An 11566-nucleotide genomic window follows, 5' to 3' on the forward strand; every position below is an offset into this window, starting at 1 on the left:
TCTGATCGCACCAGGACAGCCTTGCACTCCGCCAGCCACACTAAATAACTTTTCAGGTTCGACCCTGCCACTTCTTTTGAATACAAGGGGTAACAAGTTTTCTGCAATTACTATGTAGCAAGCCTTATTCTAAGCTCTTTGTGATTAACTAACTTAATCCCACATCTAACCTTGCCATCATGCCCCATCTTACACATTAGGAACCTGAGGTCCAAGGAGGTTACACTAATTCTCAAGGTCAAATTAAGTGTCAGAGTCTGGACTTCAGAACTCCAACTCTTAAATAAAATAAAGTAGAATCTGGGTGTTAGTCTTAGTACCCAAGGGCTTACCATAGTGTGTTCTAAGTTTTATTACTAAAAGACACAGAGAGAGAGAGAGAGAGAGAGAGAGAGAGAGAGAGAGAGAGAGAGAGAGAGAGAGAGAGAGACTTCCCCTCTCCAGAGACTGAGCACAGACAGAACCTGCCAATGCTCACACTGGCAGGAAAGACAGCTGTCTCCCTTAACAGAGGTCTAAGGGTGTATGCTGGAGAGAATGAAGGGTAAGTTGTACTCTTGAGTGAGCAACAAGCTTATGTGTTGGGAGCAGTGAGACCCCAGATCCTGAATTTCTTGTAATTCCCTGAGCTGAGTGCCTACAGCTGCTCTGAGCACGAGACCTTCAGGAGTTCCTGATGGCAGGAGAGTGGTTTCTGGTGAGTTTGGCTGGGGCGTGGCTATCTCTATATAATCTGCCCCTGAACACAATGAAGGGGGCATTCTTAGGGAATTCAAGGATGACCCGTGTCGCTGTCTCTCTGTCTGTGTGTCTGTGTATTTTAACCTCCAGCCCCCTTGCCCGAAGCTCGTGAACTGGGTGCCAGCACACAGAGGGCAGACACGGGGGCGCGGTGCGGGGCAATTGGAGGTCTCCACCGAGATATCGGCACTTATGTCTTAGTCCGTTTTCTTTTGTTGTAACCGAATACCACAGATTAAGTAAATTAGAAATTTAATTTATTTCTTTAGTTGATGAGGCTTGGAAGGCAAGCACACGGCACAATTCCTGCACTGTGTCTGAGTGATGGAGACATGGAAGTGCCTGGAAAAGGGACTCTGAGGGGCAGGACTCTGTTAGGAGGCGCTGCCACGGGAAGTAGCCTCCGGGAAGTAGCCTCCGCTGGTAGGCTACTATTACCTTAATCCATTCATGAACGTGATGCTTCATGAGCTGTGCCCCTCTTAAAGGCTTCATCCCTGAATACTGTTATGATGCTAATTACATCTTAGCGTGAGTTCTAGCACAGAGATGGAAACCGGAGGAGAGCCTTTCTTCTCAGAAACAGAGGCCAGGGAGTAGCTGTTTGAGGAAATGGTGGCCTTCCCGCTCCCAGCTCAGCGTTCTGACTAAATCTGAAGGCCTAGGTTGCCAAAGTCAAGGGACATTAGAGTAATCAACACGTCCTGCTTTGCCCAGAACTTTCCATGTTTCAGTTCTGAAAGCTCCACACCCTGGGAAACCTCTGAATCCCAGGAAAATTGGGACAGTTGGCACCATGATCAAAGGAGAAGTCACGGGAAACTCTCACCCCTGCCCCAAGCCCACAGGCTACATTTCTCCCATCCCTGTAACAGCAGAAGGTCCTTAAACTCTCACTGTCAAGTGTAGAATGAGTCTCACTTTTCTTAGTCCTAGAGACAGCGAGGCCCTATGTCAAGTCCCCAGATTCTATCTGCATGGTCCCATCATCTCCCCAGGGGACAAACTTGATGGTTGAACTCACTCCCAGCCTTAGGCAAAAGGACCAGACCTTTTTTCATTTTCCACGAGAGGACAATATTCTCTCTTCATTCCTGACCCACTGGGTATGGACTTAGAGATGCAGGGAGGTGGTCAAGCTGTCTTTCTCTGTGAGAAATGACACAGAGTTAAGTCTTGCAGTTAACAGACATGTAAAGCATTTCACGTGATTCAGTTTGGGAGGGAAAGAAGCTGTGATGGCCCCCATGCACCCCCTGTTCCTGGCTGACTCTTCAGGGCACCCTAGGCCTTCGCGTGGCTGCAGACTTTCACTACATGTGGTCCAGACTCCGCTAATGATATAAGCAAATAAACTCTGAACATTCAGAGGAAACAAATCACCGCTCCATCAGAATACTTGGGGTAAATTAGCTCAGCAGACTGGACCAGAGACATGCTCCGTGACTCACCCTCACCCAGAGGAAACAAGGGAAGATTAAGTACCACTTGATTGAATCACACTGAAGCTTGGCATAGCGCAACAAACACATCAGCTTGAAATCTCACATTAGGAACACATAATCTCATAAAATTTATGACTGTTATTGCTCACCACATATGTTTCTGAGTTGCTGTGTGCTAGGCTTTGGGCAAACTGCATTGCTGGGGTCTTGATGGGCCTGTCTGCTGATCTGTAACGTATTTCAAGGAGGAAGACACGTTCCTGTTTGACACTCCTTGGCATGATCTCTGGAGTGGCCTGCCCATTGCAAGCAAGGGAGCTGCAGGGGGATCAGGCATGTGCCACACCCCAAATCGGCCTCTCTGCTAGTCCTAGTAGAGGTGCTGATAGAGGCCCTTTTCTGGGCCTCATTTTTCCAACCTGTGAAACAAATAGTCAAAAAGAGAGGCGCTGTAAGTCTTCGAGGCTAAGGTCTTTGCGGGCCTTGCATTACAGGCGTCTACAAAAGAACACCACGACAACGTGTTAAAAGAGAAGACAGGAAGCCTTGACCTACTGCCCTCCAAACCCACAGAATCCGTAATAAGAAGTGGTCAAAGCATCACCGTGAGGTCAGCAGTCAGTTGGGGTGTGGGAGGTGGAGGTGTGGATTATGGAAGGGCAGATGAGTCCCAGAGGCCATAGGATGTCAACCATGAGGATCTGGGAGGAGAGGGGAGATGACTGGGTGCCGAGAGAGGAGTTCTCTTGGTCTTGTTGCCCAGAGAGCTAAAGCTGAATTAGGATCGGTTTTTAAATGTGTGTCACTGCCAGAACTCCACTCCCATTAATCAAAGTATTCTTTCTCTCTGAGCCCAAATGCAGTCTCATGGTTTCTCTCAACATGGAGGCCACTTCCCTGCTTCAACCCTGAGACCGTGGAAGATATGGTGAAAAAGGGCAGCTTCCCCACATTCCAGTCTATATGATCTGAGGGTTCATCCAGGTCCCTTGACAGGGATTCCAGGTCTTACTACAGGAACTCACAATGCAGGCTTATCGGAAAGCCAGAGCAATGGGGACGGGCGTGAGTGCCCAGCATGGAGAAGCCTTTGCAGAAGATGGTCTCCAGCATTGCCGTGGTAAGAAGAGGCCAAGGCCTGCAAGCCCTTGACTCACTTGCTGAAGCACCAAGTGGAATAGGAGACTCACAGGCCCTCAAGCCCGTGTCCCTAAGGTGTCACTGGTGAGAGACCACGTGCAGGAGAGCAGATGGTGGTTAGAAGACTGTGCTATGTGACTTGTCCTTTCTGCTCTAGCCAGATCTGCCCTGACCTCCTCCTCGGCAGTCCCCACCAACAGCCAAGGTCTGGCCTAACTTCGGGGGCTCCTTCCAGGTCTCCCCTGGTGTACTTCCAGCACGGCTGGCCCTATCCAGAAAGTTCTGAACAAGAGAGAAACATTTTTCTTATGGCTTGTACATTTTCATTATGATTTTCACAGTCGATTCTGGTAAATCTGCCATAATAAAAGTCTCTATTCATTATCCCTATTCTTCCAAATGATCTTAGTTTGAATTGAAGTCTAGTTCTGTTAATATTTTGTCTTAAAAAAATAGTAGTGCTCTTTTTTTTTTCTTGATTGTAACTCAGATATCAGCTGAGGACTGCCCTGCCCCTCAGCATCTGTGAAATGTCTAACGGCAGACTGTATTTTCCAAAAATGTCCACAACAGTGTTTTTAACCCCACACGCTCATTCTAGATCTCTGCAACTCTTCCCTTGGGAGGTGGGGGCTGGGTCTTCCCCTCATGATCCTGGGTGAGCCTTTTGACTGCTTTGACTTACAGGATGCAACAGAAATCACTCTACAGGCTTTCTAAGAAGCTAGGTCAAGAAGGCAGTATAGCCTCTCTCATGATCTGAGACCTTGGAGCCATGAACAGCCGTGAAAGCCGTCACCCCCTCTGAAGATGCTTTGTTGGATATATCACGAGGAGGGATCACACTATCCTTGCTGCTCAAGCCTTTCCCCAGGCACCATTAGCATGAATGCAGCTTTGATTTGCACAGCAGCTGCATAAACACAGCACCTCTAATCCTACGGCACCCGTGAGACGTCCCTGGTTTTTACAGATGCAGCCTTTTGCATAAGGGATGTTGATGAGAAGAAAAATGTGGATCTGAATCCGGGCCCACCCAACTCTCTGAACAGTTTGGATATATAACTGAATCCTTTATCCAAACTGACATCTCTCTGTGAAGAGGCTCCCTGGGACCTGCATTCTTGAGCCAGACCCAGTGACTGATATACTGTTCACTCATCTCCTTTAGTGAGCTGAAGAGGCGGGAGCCTTCTGGAGTCTGTGATTGGTTTGTTTGCCTGGTGGGGATGGGTTCTGTGAGGAAGGCAAAGTTCTGTGTCCCTGGAGGGCAGAGAAAAGCCATAAAGGAGGCCCTCTGCCTGTCTGTAGATCAAGAGAGCTTCGCTTTCCAGCCACGGGGGGGGGGGGGGGGGGGGGGGGGGCGGGGGCGGGGGGGGGGGGGGGGGGGGGGGGGGGGGGGGGGGGGGGGGGGGGGGGGGGGGGGGGGGGGGGGGGAGGCTAAGCCGGCTCCTGGTGAGCTCAGCAGGCTTGCGTCATCTGTCTCCCCTGGAGTGTTTATCCCGAGCCCTGAGAGCTGTTTCTGCTGGGGCCATCTGGGGAAGGGGGATGTGCTTGGGAGCAGTCTGTCTGTCCTCTGAACCTGAGGGGACTTCATCAGGTGGAAAGTCACTCTTTCCTAGGAGGGACATGGAGCCAGTTCTCCATAGCATTCACTAAGTAGAACCCCTGGAGACCAGCATCTGCTGGCCCTTTCCCGAAGCTGAGGTGGAAGACCCATGCTGGGCAGAAGACATCAGGGAGGCTCTGACCTTTCCTTTGAAGACTTCCCTGGGCCTTGAGCTAATTGTGAAGAATTCACAACTGGGTTATCAATCTGTCACTCAGCTGCCCCCACAGCTGCTCCTTCTTGAGAGAGGCCAAGAGCAGCCAAGTCCTCCCTTCCCAAACAACCCATCCACCAACTCCTGCCTTCATGACTACCCTTGACTCCAGGGCTCAGACAAAGTCCAGGACAGGAGGTTACCTGGCAACCCTAGATGTCATACTTTATTATCTGAGCCTAGAGTGCCCCAGCATCTTAGGAGAAGCATCCCTTGAGATTAGAGGCAAGCAGTTTCAAGGTGATCTTAGGAAATGCCATCTGGGAAGCATGTGTGGTGGAAGAGGGAGAAGCCAGTGAGAGGTGGGCACCAAAAGACACTGATCTTACTGGGAGGATTTGGCAAGAGTCTGGAGTCAGCCACCTCTCCTCTCCTCTTTTGGAATAACGATGCTATTTGTAACTGTTAGGAGTTGGGGACCCCTACTCACCGTGGTGTCCCTCTGGCCTGCTTCAGGCACAAACAGCAGGTTTCTGTAGGCAGAGCTGCTGCGATACTATAGCACAGGTAGATACGAGCCAGAGGACGTTCCTGGGGACCCACTGTCTGGGCTGCAAACACCTCTAACGCGGTAGAAATGGCTCCTTCCATCCAGAGTGGCTGTGGGGATATATGCAGATTTTCTTTATTTTTTTTTTCTCAGCAAGAGTGACTTGGTTGAACAGAAGCCTCACATTCAGCTACTTGGGTGGCAGTCCAGATCTCTGTGTGCCCTGTTTAGGGGTCAGATAAACTCTAGGGCAAGGGTTAGAGACTGAACTTGGGGACTCCTCTTCTTGTTATTCCTTTCAAATGTGTCCCCTCTGTTTACAGTGACCACAGCCGCCTCCAGCTCTGTCCTCTTGCTAGAATGTTGGGTCTTGCTGCTCTGCTACATAGCAAAGCCACTTGGGTCCCCCCCCCCCCCCCGCAGCTGCTTTGAAACCTGACAGTAGGTTCTCATCCGCCCATATAATGGGCTGGATACAAGAGCCATGTCTAACTAGAACTTCACAAGCCGATCACATAAAAGCTACGGTCAAGTCAAGGACAAGTTCTGAATTCAGACAGTCTGCCCCATTGTCCAGCCACTCTTTAATCTCTTCAGTTCCCAGTTTGATGGCGGGGGGAAAGGAGGCCCTGTTGCTGTGCCCTATGATTGTGCCTGCAGCGCGCCCTTCCAAGGTAACCCAGGGCAGTCAGGCACCAGAACCCCTGTTCTTGGCCCTGTTTTCTCAGAAGGGCCTTCTGTCCTTGGAAAGTCTGCAAATCCCCATAACCTTAGTCTGCCTTCTACTCAGCTAAGACGTCCAAAGAATTCACTGCTGATGTTCTGCATGGGAAAACGTCGTCCAAGAGTGTCCATTAGAGTTGGAACTCAGTGGGGCACGGTAACCTTGTGCCAAGTGATGGTGATGTGGAGGGGTAACACTACCACTGCGGGGAATTTATCTCCATCTGAAAGATGCCCTCAGGTAGGAGGTAAAAGATAGACACCCCACAGCCTAGTAACTGTAACATCTTATACTGCCTTCAGCTCACAGAAACCTTCCTTTCCGGCATCTTGCCACGCAGAACCGCTCCTGTCCAGGATGACCTCTGTGCAGCTGCGGATGGGCGCTCAGCCTGACGTGTGTCTGCTGAATGAATGTTTATTTCTCTATCTGCCCATGCATTGTAATGTTTCACACGGTAGGCACCTGGTCTTTGGGAGAGACCCAAAGTCTTGTGGGTATGAAGGACACAGACTTCCTCCATTACTTCTGGATGAAAGAAATACTCTACGTTTTTCCTTTTAAATCTGATTAAATCAATCCTCCATTCTTATTCCCCTTTCTCTTATTTGTGTCAACCATAGGGACTTGGAAAGGTTAAAGGATGCTGGTTTTTTTTTTTTTTTTCTTTTCGTTTCTCCAACAACTCTTGCAGCTAGAAGTCATATGACTCAGTATCAACCAATGAGCTAGGAGGGAAAGTTTGCCTTTGTCTTTTCCTTCCTCAGACATAGCTTGGAGGTATGCAGTCCTCTTGAGAACACGAGATCGTGGGAGAAAGGACTGAGACCCACTGGTCTGCCTCACTCTCCCTGAACTTGAACCAGATATTTGCCTCCAAGTCTTTGGCGTGTGTGTGTGTGTGTGTGTGTGTGTGTGTGTGTGTGTGATGTGGTGTGCCATTTCTCCAGAGAACTGGTGGGGTATTTTGATTCTTTCTGGAGTGTCTGTCATCGATACTCAGGCATGTTTGATCTAGTTATCCTACAACACACAGAATGGAAACGTCCCTTTCTGTGAGGAAGTTGGACAAGGTGGCAGCAGAGGTGAGTCCCAGCTGCGCCGCACGACAGAAGAGGCCACACCACTGATACCTGGCCGTCCCATACAACCCCACTCGGGGTTCAAGGTGCCAGGGAAGCACAAGAACCAAATAGAAACAGTCCTAGAACATTGCTAATATCTTCTGGGCAAAAGGATCACTAAAGGGAGAAGAGGGGAGGACACGCTAAGCAGAGAGAGGCCCAGGGGCCGAAGGAACCAAATGCCGTGTATAAGGCCACCGGCAAGTGAGAACCACCAGGGAATGAAAGTCAAGGACTCAGGCATTGCAAAGTTTAGATATGAAGAGCAAGTTGTCATGAGCTTGTGGCAGGGGCTGATTTTAAAGACCAAAATAGCCACTGCTGGGAAAGAGGCATTTTCTTCTTAGCCTGCTACGGATTTTGCATTTAGAGGAGCTAGCATCTGCCAGCACATACGAATGTGCACATGTAATGTGTTTGCGTGTGTGTACTTGTGCGTGTGCTGTGAGTTGAGGCCTGGAGTTCCAGACTGGTTGAAGGAGAAGCTTGTTTAGTCAGAATCTAGCCCTACTGGACTTCAAGACCCCCAGATAGATTCTGCATCACCTAGAGACAGGAGGAGAAAAGGGCCACATGGGTGCCATCCCTTTGTCGGGAATTGTGCCCACATCCGTCCTTCCCAGAGTGAACTGCACACTGAAGATGACTGAGCCCACCTTGCAGACCTTGGCCAGACCGTGGGATGGGCAGACATCCTTGGCTAGAGAAAGTCACTTAGCTTTTGAGAACCTCAGTTGATCCCTCTGGAAACAGAGACTAGTTTTGGGATTGGAGGCCGGGTGATAACCCAACTCTGCTTAGTCCTCAAGGTTAGTGTACAGGAGGAACTAAGGAAGATTGGTGAATTTTTTAAATTGTCAAGCACTGTGACAATTAAAGGATTATAATTATTTTCCACGACAATAATAATAAGCTAAATTTGATTCTGGCATAAGAATGCAAATAGCTGAAACTCAGTGATGTTGAACAGATCAATTTTGGGAAATTACACTCCATCTGCATTTCACAAAGCTGATGGCAGTGCACACTGCCATGGTTCTGAGAAGGACCAGAAGAAAAGAAAAGTGCATTAATTCAGCGAGTCCACCCAATTTCTGTCGAATCAAAGGCACCACAATTTATTCATGAATATGATGCTGAGCTTAGGGGAAGACTCGATGATTAAAATACACTCTTAAAACCTTTACGAGACTAAGCAATCATTTGCATTCTAAACAGACCTCGGTGACACAACCTCCTCAAAACCTTAGATCACAAAATAATGCAAAGCCAGCCGCTGGCTGGCAAAGTTCCTGCTGCCATTATAAAACAGTCTGTGGGTTCCTGTTCTGCTTAGACAATAGGCTGAATAAACAAGTGTGCATGGCCAGGAATCTCAGCAAGCGAGACCTTCAATCAGGCTAACCTGGCTCTGTTTTAGCAATTTTTTTTCTAGGCCAGTCCTGAATTTAGATACACGATCCTATTACCCAACCGTGTCACCTACCGTATGACCCAATTTTAAGTTTAAAAGAGAATGTCTCCGTTGCTATGCAGACTCCTATTTTTTTCTTTAACTTGGTTTCCCTTCTCGAGACTACAAAAGAACCAGTAACCTGGAATTCTTTTGCTTGTCTTTCTCCCATGGGGTCCATCATCCTGAAACGGTTGACCAAGCCCCATAGCCTGGGATCACTCAGACGATGCTCTGGAAACCCAGTACTGCTCATGTCCCTTGAAGAATTCAATTACTAGTGGTGGAGAGGAAGTGTCCACAGGCACCAACTCATGATATGCAAGAGCTGTAACGGGCTCTGTGCAGAGAGAGTAGGCCAGGATATCCCATGATGTTCCATTGGCTCCGAGGCAGCCTTGATGTACCCAGCGTGTCATCAACTGTTTGGTTTTCTGTATGAGCCCTCTGCCAGCATGGGAGGCCCCAGAGAAACTGACTCTCCATTATCCCCTTCTCTTCAGCCTGCTCTTCTCTTCTCTGCCAAGGCAACTCCACCACCAAACTCCTTCCATGCTGTATGGCCAAGTGAGACCCCCACCTACACTTCATACAAACAGGGACCCAGAGCGCCACAGACCAGCGTGACCAACAGCCAATCTCCAAATCCCACTTAGGACTCAGCTACAGCAATCTGCAAATTGAATTTTCTAATTCGACATTTTCTGACCCATGCGCCAACCCATGTGGTTCAACTTTAAGGCTTAAAAAACGCAACTCTGTGGCCTTGTGCCCTTTGGTTCTTCTGACTCATTCCCAGCTGTCTGAGCTCAGGGCAATCTCCTACACCTCATCTATGAAATGATTTCTGGGCCAAGCTGGGTGGTAGAGAAAGCACTCGTGTTCCCCAACACAGAGGTCCCCTCCTCAGCTCGAGAGTGCCACACACCCGGGAAGAAAGAAGTGATTCAAGGGAAAGGCTCAGGGATCAGATTTCACTTAGATATAAGCCCTTGAATCAGTCTTATTTATTTTCTCTACGTTTATATTTCTGAAGTTTTTCCAAATTGTTTCTAATTTTGGATATTAGGGGGGAAATTAAAAAACCCTGATCTAGAGATAATGGGATATCTTGGTGGTTGTTACACTAAAAACCACGCAGCTGAGAGAGGTTTGGAAAATCTTAGAAGGTTGTTTGACTCAGCGTTGTTTGGTGCAAAGAAACCCTGAGACACTGAGGGCTTCCCCCCCTGCGAAAACACAGGAAGAGCTGTGTGCCCCCTGGCCTTCACCTTCATCTCCTGCAGATGGCGCACTAGAGTAGGAATGGCTCTTTGGGTTAGGGCTCTCCAGACGTCCCTAGTCTGTGGCCCCATCCACTACCTATGAGTCTTGCTTAAAGGTTTAGTTATCCCTCAAGGGCAGCTTGATCTGTGCTGGTCAACCTTGCTCACAGGGAAGTCAAACGGCTTTGATTGGTTACGGCAATAAAGGAAATTGAGGAAGCCCACCCAGTCTAACATCAGCTTTCAGGCTGCGCCGTCCCTTATCGCCAAAGGTTGCCGATCCTTCTCCCACAAGGATTGGTACGAGTACTTCTAATCATCCTCGCTAGATCCTATGGCTCCCCCGGGGGAGGCTTTACTGCAGCCCCTCCTCCCGCAGCCGCACGGGAAGACGTCTGTGCTGGTGACACACTTCTAGTTACAGATGCGCTATATAAATCCTGGCTACTCTCCCTCTGGAGCAGTAAGATGGACAGCCACTAAATCAGACATTTGCTGGCTTTAAAGCTGCAAGTCCTCTGCACGCACAACACCTCACGGTGTTTTCTCCATCGTCCCTGAAACCTCCCCGTGAACTACTGACACTGCTCAAAGTCCTCCTCTCGGGTTCCTTGCGTGGGCCTTCCTGTGACGTTTTTGTATTTCCAGCAGCACTTAATGCATGGGATTCAAAGGCAACACGGTTGCGGGTCTCACAGTAGCAGCCCCACCCGTGTCGGTGGGTCCCCATGGCAACTGATCCCAGCCACAGTGGGCCAATAACTTGAACTAGTCTTCGTGTATTTGTTGTTGATTCACTCCTAGATTAAAAACACCACGGTTTCTTAAAACAGCGTTCATGTCTGTGTTTTCAGGGTGCCGTGAGCAAAGGCCCGACGGACGTAGTCTTTTAGCTCACAGTTTGAGGGGACACAGTCCACCAAGGTGGGAAAGCAGGAGGGCTGGGCACTGTCCAATGCGGTGAGAGTCTGTGGCAAGGCTTGTCCACCTCAGCAGACCTTGAAGCAAAGGCTAAGGCTGGAACTGGGCGGGTTATGACCCACAAGGTCCACCCCCTAGTGATCCAGTCCTTCCAGCCACGCCTCCTAAAGGTTCTCACAACCTCCCTGACAACACGGCCTGCTGGGAAACAAGTGGTCAAACACAGGTGGGCAGGATAGGACACTTCACATTGTAATTGCGTCTTTATGACCGTAGCTAACACTGACTTATAGTTAATCACAGCACTTGGGAGGCAGAGGCAAAAGGATCTTTGTGAGTTCGAGACCAGCCTGGTCTACAAGAGCTAGTTCCAGGACAGGCTCCAAAGCCACAGAGAAACCCTGTCTCGAAAAACCAAAAAAAAAAAAAAAAAAAAAAAA

At 49.1% G+C, this 11566-nt stretch overlaps 1 protein-coding gene across 3 annotated transcripts in view; it reads right to left on the reverse strand.

The window, feature by feature from the left end:
* Positions 1-11566, reverse strand: part of Stk3 (serine/threonine kinase 3) — a 307706-nt gene that overhangs the window by 58168 nt on the left and 237972 nt on the right. Inside the window, exons 11-12 of one of the 3 annotated variants that reach the window (XM_050161795.1) lie at positions 5580-5749; positions 2578-2605 (exon numbers count right to left, since the gene is read on the reverse strand). The exons of 1 other annotated variant lie outside the window; for it this stretch is intronic. In XM_050161795.1, coding sequence (XP_050017752.1) covers positions 2593-2605; positions 5580-5749 — 183 coding nt within the window. In that variant the 3' untranslated portion in view covers positions 2578-2592. Of the gene's footprint in view, positions 1-2577; positions 2606-5579; positions 5750-11566 lie in introns of those variants that run through there. One more of the 3 variants, XM_050161789.1, reaches the window with a different exon arrangement.

This window comes from Alexandromys fortis, unplaced genomic scaffold, assembly GCF_014885135.2.
Source record: "Alexandromys fortis isolate MF-2015 unplaced genomic scaffold, M_Fortis_MF-2015_v1.1 scaffold_17, whole genome shotgun sequence".
NCBI classification, from domain to species: domain Eukaryota; kingdom Metazoa; phylum Chordata; class Mammalia; order Rodentia; family Cricetidae; genus Alexandromys; species Alexandromys fortis.